Source organism: Zea mays, chromosome 4 (genome assembly GCF_902167145.1).
Source record: "Zea mays cultivar B73 chromosome 4, Zm-B73-REFERENCE-NAM-5.0, whole genome shotgun sequence".
Taxonomy (NCBI): domain Eukaryota; kingdom Viridiplantae; phylum Streptophyta; class Magnoliopsida; order Poales; family Poaceae; genus Zea; species Zea mays.
The window spans coordinates 99,853,472-99,871,612 of record NC_050099.1 but is presented as its reverse complement, the minus strand read 5'-3'; the positions used below and the strand labels follow the sequence as shown (position 1 = coordinate 99,871,612).

Sequence of the window (18,141 nt, the reverse complement as noted above, 5' to 3'; positions counted from 1 at the left end):
AAGAAGCTATTTACACTGGCGGTTGTGTTAAGTGAACTGCAAGTGGAATGTTATTTCCACTGGCTGTGCACTTAATCCAACTACTAGTGGAATGACCTACTTCCACTTCGGTTCTGTTAACACAGCCAATAAACCGTCAGTGCACCGATTTTGTGTTAAAAAGTAATTTTATAAAAGTATAAATGCATTAATATTCACCAAATCTAACTCGGTACCAGAGAGTACTCAGTACCACAATACATTACAATCATCTAACTACTTCATTACATACACTACATCAATGGTACTCCAGCAGCGATTCAATCTCTCACTAATATCATTTCTTAACTTGTATTAACATTCACCCAATCTGACGCATCGTAATCAGCTTCGTCGTGCGAACTACTCCCTGATCCTCCTCTGTGGCATCGGTCCAACAAATAGCTGTGCAAAATAAAACAAGCAATTACAATGTTCACTTGCATGCTTCTTTCGTACATTGGGAGTCCTCGTAGCACATGACACCTTGATTTGAGAAGTCCAAAACCATGTTCAACTACATTTCGCAAATTCGAGTGGTGGAAATTGAACTTTACCTGCACAGTTTCTGCTCCTCTTCGATTTAAATCTTCTAAGTGATGTCTCTGGTTCCAATATGGTGGCAAGTAACCTTCACGAACTGAGTAACCAGCATCTACTAGATAATACCTCCCTGTACACAAACAAATAAACTCAGAAAAACATTTACTAGATCGTAATGAAGACAATGTGCATAATGTCAACATAACATGCCACCATACCTGCTATTGGGTGTGAATAATTCGCTTGTCCCATAAAATTCCTGAGCGCTGACATCTCATGACAAGAACCAGCCAACCCAGCACCTATAAAAGTGAACCGCATATTCATGTCCACTATACCTAATATATTATAGCTAGGTCACCCTTTTCTGTTTATATAGTCAAGCCACGACTTATGACACACATGAGCTAGAATGTGTGTACCATATAAGGCTCATATGCAACCATAAAAAAAAGACATAAGGTCTGAGCTTGTTATGTATGTGCTAGCGTCCCGACAAAACATATTTATTTTTATGTTTTATACTCTATATTTAAACGTAAACATAAATGAAAACACTAGTATTATACGGGTTCGGTCATTTTTGGTAGTAGTAGTAATTCATGTGCAATGCAACGTGACAAGGCAGGCTTGAACTCGCACGTCTGTACGTCCCGTTGTCCCGACCCGCGTGGCCCCGTCAAGCCTCGTTAGCTTGCGCGTGAATATGCCGCTGCCTGCCCCTAGAGTCGCGCAGCGCCGCACACCTGTCATGCCCCGCCCGCACTCCGTACTGTTTATCCGCGCGTGACCACTGCCTCAGTGCCTCTCGCTCTGCCTCTGCGGGGCCTGGGCGCTCGTTAGGTCGTGCCCGTGGAAACGAAAGGCTCGGTGGGTGCATGAGCAGTTTGACAGGGCCACGGTGTGGTTGCACAAAACAGCCATGAACCCACGGCGAAACGGAAAAGCTAGTAGTGTGGAATCGTTCGTTCCAAGTTTATTACTGCGACGACGGCATCAATGGATGAAAACAATCAGAATAGGACACGAAAGGCGGCAAGCTGATGGAGTCGATTACAAACACACACACAGAGAGAGAGACCTAGAGACAAAGAAACTATCATTTTGGATAAATTCCTATGTTGTGAATAAATTTTGGATGGAGTTTCTCTACTTATATTATTCTACATTTTTTAGTAATTGTTTCTCTGTACCTTACGCGGCCTTCAATTATCTAAGCAGTCCATGTACCTAATATATACATTCCCTAAAACAATATATGCTTGTTGACACATTTTTCGGGCGCCAAATACTTAATAAGAACCGATGGCAGTGCTCACTGCGCAGGGGCGGACGGTCCGCGGCCTGGGGCCGGACGGTCCGCGCGTACGCAGGGGCGGCGGAAGATCGCCGGCGGCGGCCTGGATCTCGCTCCCGGGAGGGACCCCGTCGGGGAGAGGAGATCCTAGGTGATGTTTAGGCTCGAGTAGACCAATCTAGACTCTTCTAATCGACGTAGAGTCGAAGAGAAGCGGAGAAATTGGAGATCGAGAGGCTAAACCTAAACTAGACTAGAACTACTCCTAGGATATAATGTAAATTGTATTAATTGTAGGTTCGATTGATTATTCAAATCGGCCGTATACCTCTCTATTTATAGAGGAGGGGAGCTGGACCCTTTACAAACTACTTTCCGAGCGAATCCCACGAATTTAGCTAACAACCGTAGCACAAAACTCGGAACCCTAAACTGCTATGCGCACGCGCGGACCGTCCGGCCCACAGGCGCGGACCGTCCGGCCTCAGGGCCGGACTGTCCGTACCTCAATTTGGTGCCGAACATATGCCCCCTGCCTTTTGGTGGAGCTGAGCAAACCAAAAGCAATTAACTCGATGTGATTACATCGGTTCTCTTAGGCATCTTGCCACATATTAGGATGGTACTGTTTGAGGAAACGTCCATTCAAAGCCTTGGGTAAATCCTTGCCTTGTAATGTTTGTAGTAAATAGGCGTTACCAGACATCACCGGTTTTACTTTATAAGGACCCTCCCAGCTTGGCGACCATTTCCCGAACTTTCGGTCTTTATTCTTTAGAGCCAGGATGGTCTTCCATACGAGGTCCCCTACTTGAAATGATTTTGCTTTGACCTTCTTGTTGTAGGCCCTGGCTACCATGATCTTGTCCTTTTCTATTGCTCCCAAAGCTATCACCCTCTTGTCGGTCACCTCATCAATATTATCCATCATTGAATTATAATAATCAGTGACGGTTAGATCATTTTGTCTGGCGAACCTCACAGCATTCAAACTTATTTCCACAGGCAACACTGCTTCCTGCCTATAAACAAGCTCAAAAGGAGATACTTTAGTAGCACTATGTTTAGATATTCTATGAGCCCATAAAGCTTCGGACAAAATCTTATGCCAATGTTTAGGATTATCAGATATCTTCTTTTTTATCAAATTAATCAATGTCCTATTACTAGACTCGGCCTGTCCATTGGCCTGAGCATAATATGGAGATGAATTAAGCAGCTTAATTCTATATAATTCAGCAAACTCACGTACCTCCTTTGACATAAAAGAAGTCCCTTGATCTGTAGTCAAGGTCTGGGGAATGCCGAATCTATGAATAATATGCTCAGTTATGAACTCAATTACCTCCTTGTGTGTCATGTTCTTCAGAGCAACAGCTTCAGTCCATTTGGTAAAATAGTCAGTGGCAACTAACACGAACCGATGCCCCTTTGATGATGAAGGATGAATTTATCCAATAAAGTCTAATCCCCATCCTCTGAAAGGCCAAGGCTTGATGATAGGATGTAATTCGGCTGCAGGGACCAACTGTAGGTCGCCGAATTTTTGATACACTTGGTAACCCTTGTAGTACTTGAAACAATCAGCTATCATGTTAGGCCAATAAAAACCAGACATTCGCAAGAGCCATTTCATCTTTGGAGCCGATTGGTGGGGACCACAAATTCCTTCATGTACTTCGGCCATGGCCAATATAGCATCATCTGGGCCCAAGCACTTAAGCAGGACGTCGTTGACTGTTCGGCGGTAGAGTTCATCACTCATCAAGACATACTTGAAAGTTGTACGCCGAATGTTCTTATCTGTCCTGACATTTGGATTTCGTAAATAATTAAGTATAGGTGTCCTCCAATCACTTGCATCGGCTTCATTATCAGCCGATTCAATTAAGAGAACATTTCTGGTAACCCCGGACGGTCCGGCGTCTCGACGCGGACGGTCCGCAACCTGGGGAATTGGCCCTACACCGGTTATCAGATTTTCAGTGTTGTGAAATCTCCCTCACTTTATCCGATAACCTGATGCATCTTGTGCCAAATTGTTAGCTCTATGATTCTCTACTCTAGAAATATGCTGAATACTGAATTCGTCAAAAGAATGGATTATGCTCCAACATTTTTCAAGGTAACTATTCAGAGTACCATCAAAGCAATGATATTCTTCTAACACTTGTTGGACGACCAGCTGAGAATCACCAAATGCCTTCACATGTTTTACTCCCATACAATTTAAAAGTTCCAAGCCGAATAAGAGGGCCTCATATTCGGCTTGATTATTAGTGCAATAAGTTTTCAATCGGCTAGAGAAGTCGAAGGAGACATTACTTGGTGAAACAAGTACGATGCCAATTCCTTGCCCTTCATTGCAAACCGATCCATCAAAATATAAAGTCCAAGGAGTAATAGTGAGGTATGACATGTCTAGTTTATGAATATCATTAATCTGATGTTCTATAATAAAATCCGCTACGACTTGGCCTTTCATAGATTTCAATGGTTCATAGGCCATGTCATATTCTATGAGTGCATAAGCTCACTTACCAATTCTACCACTCATAATTAGGTTATGCAACATGTATTTGATCACATCAGCTTGACCAGAAACAATGCAATGACTAGATAGTAAATAACATCTACACTTGGTGCATGCATAAAACAAGCATAAGCATAACTTCTCAATAAAAGTGTACCTTGTTTCAGCATCTACCAACCTCCATCTTAGATATGTCACCACATGCATCTTTCCCTCAGTTTCTTATGTCAGAACAGCCCCAATGACCTTATATTCAGCTGCAATGTATAATCGGAATGGTACTCCTGCTCGCGGTGCTTTTAATACGGGAGCCAAAGACAAGTATTTTTTAATGAGATCAAATGCTTCTTGTTGTTCTGCCCACAAGCGAACTCGACATCATTCTTAAACCGAAGGATAGGGGTGAAGGCATCAATCTTCCCGGCTAGGTTAGAAATAAACCTTCATAAATAATTCACCTTGCCGAGAAACTTCTGCACTTCGACCTTATAGGTCGGAGGTCCCACGTTCCGAATAGACTTGATTCGGTTAGGGTCTATCTCTATACCATGTTCATGGATGACAAATCCTAAAAACTTACCAGCTGACACTCCAAAAGCACATTTACGTGGGTTCATTTTCAAACCATACTGACACATTTTATCAAAGGCTTTGCGCAAATCAGCTATATGAGAATTAAACTCAGCCGATTTGACTACAATGTCATCAATGTAAACTTTCACAGTGTTTCCCAACAGCTCATGGAAGATCAAATTCATAGCCCTCTGATAAGTAGCACCATCATTTTTTAGACCAAATGTCATGACAACCCATTCAAATAAACCAATGAAGCCTGGATATATAAAGGCCGTTTTAGACGCATCTTCTTCGGCCATGAAAATCTGATTATATCCGGCATTACCATCAAGAAAGCTAATAATTTTGTTTCCTGAGGCATTATTGATTAACGTGTTGGCTATATGCATGGGATACTCATCTTTAGGAGTTGCTCTATTTAAATTACGAAAATCAATGCACACTCTAAGCTTACCTGACTCCTTCTCCACCGGCACAATATTGGAGACCCACTCTGCGTATCTGCAAGGTCTGATAAAATCAGCTTCTAGCAGCCGGTGGATTTCGTCCTTGATGCGTGGGAGAAGACCTGGACGAAATGTTCTAGCTTTCTGCTTGAAAGGTCTGAAACCAGATTTAATAGGCAGCCGATGCTCTACGATCTCTCGGCTTAATCCAGGCATCTCAGTGTAATTCCAAGCAAAGCAATCTGAATATTCCTTCAATAGACCGATCATCTCATTTCTAGGATCGGTCTCCAGGGTCTTGTTTACAAAAGTCGGCCTTGTAGTTTTACCATCTCCTATGTCAATCTCCTCCAAAGGATCGGCCGATGTAAACCCCTGTCCTAGTTTATCAAGATCTCTGAATTCCTCTATCATGTCCCCCACAGAGGAATTAGATGATCTTTGTGTGACGGTGGACTTTCCGGTCTCGGGGACCGGATCATCCGTAATACTGTCTTTTCGCTGCGATAGATGTTTGGTCTTAAAGTCTGAACCGTTTTGTGAAAGACCAGACCATCCGGTCTTAGAAGCTGAACTGTCTGTGACCAAAGACTCATGAACTTTGTGTGTATTCATCATTTAAACTTTGTTTAGGATTTAGCCGATTCTCCATCGGCTCTAGCATTACAGGAATGAAACCTTTCTTATCTATACTTATGAATTGATAATCAGAAAAATCTACTCCTGTGAGACATGTAGCAGTCTCATAAGTCCAGAGTACAGGGGCATCGGCCACAGCGATGCAGGCCGATACATCAGCATGTACTTGTTCTACATCATCGCCTACCCATTGTATTAACATTTGATGTAATGTAGAAGGTGTACATTGATTGGCATGAATCCAATCTCTGCCTAGGATTAAACTGTAATTTCCTTCTACATCAGCGACGAAGAATGCAGCAGCAAGGGTCTTAGTCCCGATGGTTAATTCAACGGACGTGACTCCCCTGGCTTTGATCGAACTATCAGTTCTAACACCGTTGAGGGTCATGTTGGTCTTGACAAGTTCGTCATCTTGTTTACCTAATTTTCTGTATAATGAATAAGGCATTAGATTTACAGCCGCCCCTCCATCTACCAACATCTTAGCAATCGGTATCCCATCAATGTGACTGCGCACGAAGAGCGACTTTAAATGATTTACCGATTCCTTTGGTTTAGTAAAGGAAACTTCTTTAGGACCAAAATCAAACTAGGCAACAACAGGTTCATCGTCGCCGACAATAGTAGAATCGACGGAAAATGTAATAACATTTACATCCATACCTGGGCGTTCTGGAGAAGCCTCGTAGTCGACCAGGTCTTCTCCCAGCAGGTCGTCCTCTTCCATTGATGTTGGCATGTTGTTGGAGGCTTACTGGTGTGGTGCGGATGGTCCGGACTTCGGGGGCGGACGGTCCACGCCTGGTGCAGTTTGTCCGGCCTTGTTGGCCAGGCTATCTGCCATACCTGCAGGGTGCTGCACAAGTTGTTGTTTTATTTTCTATTTTTGTGGCCGTTTGTTTTTCCTCAACGGCCTTTGGTCTCCATTTCTTTTGTGGTGGCGGGTATAGTGGATGTGTGTCATTGAATATCTTTTTCGCCTCCTTCTCCTGGCTCTCCTTTGCTCTTAGGCGCTGTAATTTTCGCTTTTGGGACCGTGTCAATCCCGCTGGGCACCATCGAGGCATGGAGTATTTTGGATCGGCTGTTTTGATGGTAGTCGTATCTTCTTTTTTGGTTGTATTGGCTGATTCACCAAAAATCATCGGCCCTTCACTTTCTTTTTGTATGACGACATCTGTTGTACCTATTTTGATAATGTCCTTCTTTGTTGTTCTTTCAGTTGACGCAGGCATATGCCCCCCTGCCGAATTGGTCGGCCTTGGAGGCCGATTAGTCCGGCAATCCAATTGGGTCTATGCCTAGTGATCGGGTTGAGCGGTGCTCAATCGGTCTTGTACTGGTGGTGCCAACCTGTCAAAAACAGATGTTTGAGGTGCCCCCTAGGCGGGGTACTGTGGCATCCCAAATGGATATGGTGGCATGCCCCACATTTGATTTGGGACATATGGTGGAGGTAAATATGTGTATGGATATGACATATGCGGATAAGGGGGTGGAGGTGTCCATGTCGGTATGTTAGGTCTCAATTGTACAATATGACCTTTCATTTCTTCCGATTGGTGGGGTGGTCCAATCGGCCTGACCTGACGTCGCTCATGAATGGGTGAGCAGGGTCGCTTTGTTGGCCGGTCACTGGGGTCGGCCTTCTTTTTCACGTATTTAGACAACAATTGATCAAAAGTCGAGCCAGACTTGACCAGCCGACCAGCTGCTTTAAATGTATTTGTTTTCCATGTACCTATCTCTGGTCGTCGTGGTTTGAAGGTACGTGGCGCTGCGAGTCCTGAGCATGGCCGGACCGTCCGCTGGAGTTCCCCGGACCATCCGGAGAAGCGTCGGACCGTCCGCGTCTGGATGGCAGACTGTCCGTGATGCGCAGCATGAGTTCCCGCACCTGTCTCCCTGTCTGCGCTTGCCCCCCAGTGCTAGAGGCTGTGATGGTCACCCTCAGGGTCTCCCCTCCATCAGGAGTCTTCTCGGCCACCACTTTCCTGCAAGAAATTTTATGATTCCCACCGGCCTCTCTTGCATTGCCGATGACTATCTCTTTGCCTTTGCCTTTGCCTTCATCGGCTGTGTTTGGTCGAGTCAGTACTTTCTTGCCCTCAAAGTCGATCATGTTCATCGGAAAGGGCTCCGTGTCCACCTGCATTTCCTGAAATTTCAATCGTCCTTCGTTAATGGCTGATTGAATCTGTCGACGGAATACATTACAATCATTAGTGGCATGAGAAAATGAGTTATGCCACTTGCAGTATGCACGACGTTTTAGCTCGTCGGCGGATGGAACAGTGTGATTTATTTTAATGTTGCCATTTTTGAGTAACTCATCAAATATTTTATCACATTTACCAACATTAAATGTAAACTTGACCTCCTCTTGTCGTTTCTTTTGAACCGGCTGTAAGGAAGAACAAGCCAAAGATTTGGCCTGCTTTGGCCAAACCATTTCAGCAACATATATTTCTGTTGATTCGTCGTCCAAGCTACTTTGGTCGCACTCTACTATATGGACATTGTGACGAATGGTTTTGGCAGTCTCTTTGCTTCGGCTTTCACAGGCCAAAGCTCTCTGGTGTAATTGTGCTAACGTGAAAAATTGGATGTCTTCTAATCTTTCTTTTAAATAATATCGCAGTCCATTAAAGGCTAGTCCTGCTAGCTGTTTTTCTGCTAAATGTATTTGGAAGCATCGGTTTCTTGTATCTCGAAACCTCCGGATATATTCATTAACCGATTCATCCTTCCCCTGCCGCAGGGCCACTAAGTCTACCAAATCTAACTCATAGTCACCGGAGAAAAAGTGGTCATGAAATTTTTGTTCTAAATCCCCCCATGATGAAATAGAATTAGGAGGTAAAGTGGCGTACCACGCGAACGCGGTTCCTGTTAAAGATAATGAAAATAAACGTACACAAAATGCTTCCGTGTCGGCCAATTCTCCTAATTGTGCTAAGAACTGGCCTATATGTTCGCGCGTGTTTTTTCTTTGGTCACCCGAAAATTTTGCAAATTCGGGTATCCTGGTTCCCTGGGGGTATGGGTGGTGATCAAATCGGCTGTCATAAGGTTTCTGATATGATTGCCCCCAGGTACCATGCTTACTCCGAGCTTATCTCGGAACGCCCCGGCTATTTCCTCCCTCACTATATCAATGGCAGCCGGTGCGAGACCACCGGCTCTCTGGTCAAACATAGGTGGGGTTGGCTGGACATTAGCATGTTGTCTTTCCCCCCATTGGTTTGAGTTACGTGGTGCATTGTCATTCGCCCTATATGGCTCATAGGTTTGATCGTTCCTTTCCGGCCTTCTAGGTGGGGCCGGAAACCTTTCCTGGGCTCTGGATTTTGAATTAATGGGCTAATGCATTGCATAGTGTGATGAGAAGTGTTGCTGGGACGGGTGAGGATTCAGGTAACAATCCTCCTCAAAAAGGTCATGCATGGACTGTCCGAACATTGGCCCAAACCGTCCGTGATTATATGCGGACTGTCCGTTGTTGTATGCGGACGGTTCGACTGGGTAGTTTAAATTATGTGTCGTATGTTGTGGCTCGGGTGCATGTCAGGGTAACTCATTAAAAATGGGCCCGACCGTGGCTGGCCCGGACGGTCCGCGCTCACGTGCGGACGGTCCGGGCATGTGCAGATCGGCTGATTTACTGCCGATTTGCGGTTGCTCAGGGTATGTGTCCATCGGCATCCCATAAAGGGGTTGTGACTGGTTGCGACAACCTATAACCGATGTATTACGCATGTTATCCCCTAATTCAACCTCGTGCGAAGGAAAATTTGCAATACTAGATTTGTCAAATGCACGTACTAGTCTCCTATAGTCGTTTTGCATATCCCCTATGATATTTTGCATTTGTTCATGTTGTTCATCTACATAATTCCTAAGAGATTGTAGCTCGTTAGTATTACTTACATTGGGGATATCTGGTGTGGGTTGGAGCGAAGCCGGATCCGTCGCCCGATGTCAGACGACCTTGTTGTTCCTATCCACTTTGAAGTTGGCCAAGAACTTTGCTTTTGCCTCCTGGATCATTTGCTCCTTGTGCTCCTCGAACTGGAGCTGTTCGTCAGCTGGCAAGGTCTCCCAAGTCGGCTCTATGATGTTGCTTGGGGAAATATCAGAGCTATCCCTTGAACCGGCCATTGAGGGCCGATTTGATGAGTCTATATTTGCTTCCCCAGCGGAGTCGCCAAAAAGTATGTTGACACCTTTTTCGGGCGCCAAATACTCAATAAGAACCGGTGGCGGTGCTCACTGCGCAGGGGCGGACGGTCCACAGCCTGGTGCCGGACGGTTCGCGGCCTGGTTTGAGACTAGGGTTCCTGCTTGACAGCCGGACGATCCGCGCCCTGGGGCCGGACGGTCCGCGCGTACGCAGGGGCGGCGAAAGATCGCCGGCGGCGGCCTGGATCTCGCTCCCGGGAGGGACCCCGTCGGGGAGAGGAGATCCTAGGTTATGTCTAGGCTCAGGTAGACCGACCTAGACTCTTCTAATCGACGTAGAGTCGAAGAGAAGCGGAGAAATTGGAGATCGAGAGCCTAAACCTAAATTAGACTAGAACTACTCCTAGGATATAATGTAAATTGTATTGATTGTAGGTTCGATTGATTGTTCAAATCAGCCGTATACCTCTCTATTTATAGAGGAGGGGGGCTGGACCCTTTACAAACTACTTTCCGAGCGAATTCCGCGAATTTAGCTAACAACCGTAGCACAAAACTCAGAACCCTAAACTGCTCTGCGCACGCGCGGACCGTCCGGCCCACAGGCGCGGACCGTCCGGCCTCAGGGCCGGACTGTCCGTACCTCAATTTGGTGCCGAACAATGCTCAACATCTTGCAGGAAGAAAAAGAGATGGCACACCTTTATGGATTCTAAATAGTTTGAGCAGGAAACACAACAACACACAGTGTTGTACGAATAATTTGTATGGACAATTTGTGATGTCAAAAAAATCTGAGACAAAATCATTGATAGTTTGTAATAATTTGATTTTTAGATAGCACAATTTGCATGGATAAGATTATATTTTGACCGCAACACTGTATGGATAATTTGCATGGACAACCCGTCTGCTATTAGCTACTCAGGCTATTAATAAGTAGCACAATCTACCTGCTAGCTTGTTTAACTATTTGTGTCATGCGCCCATGAGGACAGCGTGAGCTCATAGATTTGTGCTGATTCGTTAGTCACTGGAGGTGTTTGCTTGTTTGTGAGGGCCCTTGGATTGCTAATGTGGATTGGCCCATGGGTTTTAAAAGGATCGGTGCGGATTAGGATGACAAGGTTTTAAAATCAATTGGAATTGAGCTGCAGCAAATTATTTAGATTTAGGTAGGTATTTTGGATTTAGGTAGGGACGAGTCAACTTCTTATTAGTCTTCTAGGATTGGAGTGTGGTTAGGGCTGGATATTGACCCATTCCCAGGCCTAGTCGTGCCCGTGGAGACGAAAGTCTCGGTGGGTGCATGAGAAGTTTGACGGGGCCACGGTGTGGTTTGCACAAAACCGCCATGAACACACGGCGAAACGGAAAATAAGCTAGTAGTGTGGAATCGTTCGTTCCAAGTTTATTACTGCGACGACGGCATCAATGGATGAAAACAATCAGAATAGGACAGGAAAGGCGGCAAGCTGATGGAGTCGATTACAGACACACACACACAGAGAGACCTAGAGACAGAAACTATCAGCTTGCCGTCTTCTGAATGTGATGAACCAACGTCCCTCTCGCTCGCGTTATCAGCTTGCCGGTTCATGACACAGGCCAGTACGTCTGGGCTACTCGGCCCGGCTACTCCAACCATCTCGACCGGTCAAGTCAACGAGCCTGCATGAACGCTGCCAGTACATCTGGCCGCCGCGGCTGTACTGTAGGTAGGCAGATCGATATCGACTCACTCTGCTACTACTTAACCAACCTACGCCTCCGCCGCAATGACGGTGACCATGTCGGGCTTGATCACCAGCTCCTCCGGCGCCCTAGGCCTTCCGACACTGCCGTCGACCATACCGGACGCAGCGGCGTAGGTGACAGGCTCCACGTCTACGTCGACGACCACGGTCTGCAGGTCGTGGACCTCCGCGATGTCGATGGGGTGCACCTCGGCGCCGCCGCAGCTTGCCTTGCCCTCGGCCACCTCCTCCTTGGACTGCTCCGGTATTATCACCAGCGCCGCCGCGGGCTTCCTGTACGCCATGTACAGCGCCATCTGCGCGAGGCCGAAGACGAAGCCCAGCACGTTGGGGAACGCCACGAACACGTCCTTCTTCAGCGCGCCGTACGCGAACCAGACCACCGCGCTGAGCACCAGGAAGAAGGAGAGCGAGATAGGCATGAACTCCACGCTCTTGGTCCGGATCACCTGCCGCTGCAAGCAAGCAGGTAGTTAGTTTATTGAACGATTACAAACCATTTAACTAATAACAGACAAAGGAAACCAAAAGGCAACAGAAGAATGAAACCATTATGCTGAGCGGCGCGGCGAAGACGCTGAGCGAGACGCTGACGCAGATCCAGCCGAGCACGTGCACGCGGAGGCCGGCGTCGGAGAGAAGCATGGTGACGAGCGCGACGAGGCCGAAGACGGCGACGTTGAGCCCCAGCAGCATCTTGGCCGCCAGCACCCGGGCGGCCTTGGGCGCGTACACCAGGTACATGGCCAGGTACACGGTCTCGACGACGCAGCCCACGCCGTTGATGGTGACCAGCAGCTCGGCGCCGGGCTTGAGCAGGGCGTACAAGATCCACAGCATGCAGCTGAAGAGCGTCACCACGTACGGCGTCGACTGGAACCCCTCCGTCGACTTGTTGCGGTACACGCGGTAGAACGTCGGCCTGCAGAAACGACTTGTGATGAGGTTATAGGTTAATTAAAAGGCAACAAGTAAGAGGTAAAAGGCCGCAGAGAGCTACTTACAGCGGTGAAAGAAACACCATCAGTGAGACTATGTTACCTGCAAAGCAAAGCAAAGCAGTCAATTAATAATAAATTGCTTAATTGGTTGAAGTCCTCATATCATATACACGCGCCGTTGCACGGTACGGTTCTCGTGAAGGTACATGCATGTAGCATGTATGACGCATGACGGCTCTGCTTCCTTTGTTTGGGCTAACCACCGGCACTAAAAGTTTGGCTTTCGGCGGATCCATTTATCTCCAAGGGCATGGGAGCCAGAAGGAAACAATGCAGCAGAATGAATGTATACCTAGGATACCAAAGGTGAAGGCCCAGGTCTGCTGCTCCATGTTGAGGAAAGCCATCTCGATCGATCTCCTCGCTTACAGCCCTTCTCTTGCTCTAGCTAGCTAGCACACTGATCGAGCAGTCGTCAAACGGGCAGTCCTCGAGTGGACAAGAATGAACGAAGAAGAGGCCAGGGGCAGAGAGGAGCTCGCTCACTACCTGAGCTGGAGGCTCTCAGCTAGCTGCCTTCTTGGGCTCTTGGGGACCTTGGAGACAGCAGGGGCGTCCTATATATAGGGAGGAGACGGGGAGAGGTGTGGAAGAGGAAGAGAGCTCAACAAGTGAGGGTGGGCCCGTTAGGTCTATATGATTACACAATGACTTGTCGCGCAGCACGTAAGCCCAGCTGCTAGCTGGTATTATTATTATTATTATTATTATTATTATTTTGCTGGAGGCCATCTCGTTTTTGGTTTGTGCTTGCGCGTACACGTTGCATTGGCTGGTGTGGTGGCTCAGGCAGCTTGCCCTGCTAGCTGCTGCTTCCGTTCGTCGTAACGCCCCCGTGACATGTCAAACGCCAGAGGCGGCGTCCGGCCCAAGCTCCGCCATTCCTGGCCGTCTGTTGCGTTGGGCATGGATGCGGCGCAGTACGTGAGGCGCCTGCCCGGACCCTGCTACTTGCCGTAACGGCCCCCTCACGCTTTGTACGAAGGATACGGCACGTTTCGCGGCGGAGAGAGCCCGGCCGGCTCGCCGATCTCGTGTCCACATCACGCGCCGAGGCAATAGCAAGGCCAGGGTGGCCGGCTCTTTGCGTGTTCCGTTCCGGTCTCCGCCGCTAACCGCGAACCGCCGCAGGCTCCTCTCGCGTGTGCTCTGCTCTGCCTGAACCCCGATCGTCTGCGCCAGCCAAGGCGGCAGGGCGATCATCTGGTTCGCGGCGCCACGTTACCGCCAAAATGTCGCCGGCAATTAATGGGTGACCCCCGCATACACGGATACGGTAAGGGTCTCCAAGCGACCAAGAGGGAAATGACTTCTGAAAATCCAAGTTTAGTGGCGGTAGATTTTAATTTTTTCTCCAACAGACTTTTTAAAGCGGTAGATTATTTCTGGGGAGCCAAAAAAACCTCATTTGTCATTATAAATAAAGTAGTTTTAAGGGCTATAAAAAATTTGGAAGCACTTTAGGTAAATTGCTGGAGACACTTTTTGTGTTTTTCCTACAAAACATGATTTAGGAGACACTTCTAGGAAGCTCTTAGGTTCCGTTTGTTTCCTTTCACGACCCGTTTGGATCACTGGAATTGAATTCCATTCTAATAATATTAATTTAGACATATATCAATTAAGCTAATTCACTTTTATACAAAATATATTTGTATATTATTATTAGCAAGATGTTCTAGATATTAATGTGCTATATTTTTACTATAGAGGAGTAGAACGAAGAGTGTCACGTAAGTTACAGATTAGAAACAAATTCTAATCATGCATAAAATCATTTCCTATCCTCCACCATATGAATTTGAGATAGACTTATATCTGAACTTTGGAAAGTGGTGGAATATTAAATTCTAAACTAAATAAGTTACTTTATTGAATAAATTCCAATTCCTTTAAAATGAAGGGATCCAAACGCCCCGTCATTTTAAGGAATTTGAATCTTATTAATGGAATAGGCTATTTTTTTAGAATGTGACATTCCACCACTTTCCAAAGTTATCATATAAGTCTATCTCAAATTTATGGGGTGAGAGATAAAAATTGATTTTATAGATTTACATGATATTTTTCTGATGTACAACTTATAGCATACTCTGCTACTTGTTTCGCTATAACATAAATATAGTATACAACTATCTCTCGTATGATTTATATAATATACAAATATATTACATATATATAAATATATGAAATTAATTAGTTTGTCTAAACTATAATTATTAAAATGGAATTCAATTCCAACGGCCTTAGAGATATTCAAATGTAGATGCTCTTTTTAACCGGGTGGCAGGGGACGTGCGCATTTTTTTAGCTATAGTCTCCATTTGTGGCATGGAAACGCTCACGGAAGAAACGCCGAGGTACGGGACGACCCAGCCTTCTTGCGTTGAGGCACTTGACGGGACCGTGCTGCGGAAAATAGTGTTTTGTACTGTTTTTAGAAAGTGGTTGAATATGAGATGAGACAGCCGCCTAATAGACGTTTCGTGACTTTTAAGGTACGTAAACGCTCACATGAATATATGAACAACCCAAGGACGATCGGAGTGATTCTGGTTAAATGCAGCATTTACACTGGTAGCTTATTAATTAGACCCCGTTTCAATCTCACGGGATAAACTTTAGCTTCCTGCTAAACTTTAGCTATATGAATTGAAGTGCTAAAGTTTAGCTTCAATTACCACCATTAGCTCTCCTGTTTAGATTACAAATGGCTAAAAGTAGCTAAAAAAAGCTGCTAAAGTTTATCACGCGAGATTGGAACGGGGCCTTAGTTTCCAACGATATCATTCTGGTTCTGGTGGGTTCTCACATAAGCTTTCGATCAGCCAGGCTCAGCGGTGTCCAAACTGAAATGTGCCACGATTATTTGCATGTGCGCAATGCGAGCCAGCCAGCCAGCTTGGCCTGGCTTTTCGATCTCCTCCGGCGGACGCGACGCAACGCAACTCAAGATGATGATGGCTTGCCAAGTTTGTGGCCGCCGATCCCCGCGCGCTGCGTGCCTAGCTAGCTAGCTCTCGTGTGTCATGCGCATCCACCGCTTCCAATAATGATCGTGGTAGCCAATGCCAGAGACAAATGCGGTGCATGAGTTGCGGTCCGGCCGGAGACAACGCGGTGGTGACGTGACGCCCGGACCCCGGCCCGAGCCCGCCCGGCGACGCGAGCCGAAGGCTACAGTCTGCTGGTGTATCATTATGTACAAAGAGGGATGGTATGTGTCGACCACGGTTTCTATATTATTTAACGAGAGTCACGTGAAGAAGAAGTAAACATCAGAGTAATTTTTGATGGTGACGTGATTCTAATAAATTGAGGGAACAGTGTCTGTTGAGGGTCTTTTTTCTCGCCGACGGTCCTTAAGACAAAGACATTTACGGCAAAATACCACGAAGGTATACGCGACATGAAGATACAACCCGAAGATGATGTAGACAGAACCCGAAGTTATGACTGAAGGAGCTTCGACTTAGCATTATAATAAAGACGAAGGACGATACCGACTTAAGGAGGAAAAGACTATTGTTGGGGATTTGTTCTCAAATTCTATGAATTAAGAACAAGACAACATAGAAAGAAGTTAATGGTTAATGCCCTTCGTCTTTCGAAACATTATTTCCCTTAGGATATAACGATCTTTGGACGAAGATCATGAGGGACATACCTTCATCATTACAGTTTACATTGATAAAAGGAGAAGTGTATGAAACATGAAAGAATAACATGAATAATCACATAACGTCATTCACATGTCTTTATTATATAATCATGGATGAATAAGAACAATATTGAATTACATTTGTACCTTCGGTTTGACAGAAGATGAAAATACAAGCGTGACGTATGAGCGAATACAAGTCAGCGTGAACAGTACGGGGTACTGTTCATCTATTTATATGCACAGGGCGCAGCCGGTGTAAAATTACATTCATGCCCTTTATATTTACTATTGACTTATGGACAACCCAACGAGGATTAGATAGCATTTTCCCCTTTAAGTCGGTTCCTTTTTTCGCCGCTGAGCCGAAGCTCTCTTGCGCGTAGCTTCGGAGCAGCATCAACCTTCGTCTCGACCATGCTTTTCACATCGTGTACGATTTTAACCCGACTCCGAAGGTACCTGTTCATATATCACACTTGGGAAACATTGTTAAATCATGTTTTTGAGGACCATCGGAAGACGAAGGCCCCAACAATAACCCCTTGCAGTATTAATTTGTTAAAATAACGAATTCAGACTGCGACATGGACGAAGGCCTTAAGCCGAAGGTCCGAAAAAACACCTTCCCTTTGCTAGAATAGCAATAATCAATGACAGACGGGGCCCTCCAATTTGCAGCGTACTGGGCGTATAAATATGAACTCACACCGGCTGCATTTGATATGTTGTTTCTGCCATTTGCATTATTTTCTCAATCTTTTAGCTCTTGCTCACTAACGCTCGCTAGATTTTCAAGCTTTTGAGCTTCGGTTAAAAGACGCGTTTTCACCATGTTTGGGGAAAAATGACTAATAAGAAGAAGCTGATTGAGGAGACGAAGCTGTTTGAGGAGAAGAAGGCTGTGGATCCTTATATTGATGGATTTATTGAGTCAATGGCAAAAACAAACACAGAGAAGATTACTAAAGAGATACTAGAAGGTTTATCTGAAGATACTGGTGACAGCGATAGCTATGATGTGGAAGTGGGGATGAAGATTCTGAAGATCAGCCCTGGCGGCCAAGCCATGCTGTCTTTGGGAAATTGACCATTAAACAGAGTCATCTTGAGAACATGAGAGGAAGGTACTTTTGGGACATATCTATTATGAGGGCTGGCAGGGACAACAACGTCCCTACCCCTGAGTAAAACGAAGTTGTGATTTACCGAAGCTTCTTCAAGGCTGGACTTCGGTTCCCTTTGAGCAAGTTTGTAGTTGAAGTGCTGAAAATCTACCAGATCTTCCTCCATCAGATCACCCCCGAAGCTATAATGAGAATGGACATTTTTGTCTGGGCTGTGAGGAGTTAGGGGCTAGAGCCAAGCGCGAAGTGCTTCTGCAGTATGCATGAACTCTTATATGAGACGAAGGCTACTGGCAAAGAACAGTACCACAACAACTTCGGTTGTTATGGATTTATTGCTCGCCCCAACGCAAGCCAC

General features: G+C 45.9%; 1 protein-coding gene across 2 annotated transcripts; it reads right to left on the bottom strand.

Moving 5' to 3' along the window:
* Positions 1–11,624: 11,624 nt before the first annotated feature.
* Positions 11,625–13,512, bottom strand: LOC100282648 (uncharacterized). Of its 2 annotated transcripts, NM_001371873.1 has the most exons (5): positions 13,485–13,507; positions 13,288–13,395; positions 12,999–13,035; positions 12,544–12,916; positions 11,626–12,449 (listed from the first exon to the last, which is right to left on the bottom strand). In NM_001371873.1, the coding sequence occupies exons 2-5, from the start codon at positions 13,340–13,342 to the stop codon at positions 12,000–12,002; spliced, it is 915 nt and encodes a 304-aa protein (NP_001358802.1). In that variant the 5' UTR covers positions 13,343–13,395; positions 13,485–13,507; the 3' UTR covers positions 11,626–11,999. The 2 variants fall into 2 exon arrangements, with proteins under 2 accessions (NP_001358803.1, NP_001358802.1); NM_001371874.1 differs by having other exon boundaries at positions 11,625–12,449; positions 13,288–13,512.
* Between the last annotated feature and the right edge of the window lie 4,629 nt (positions 13,513–18,141).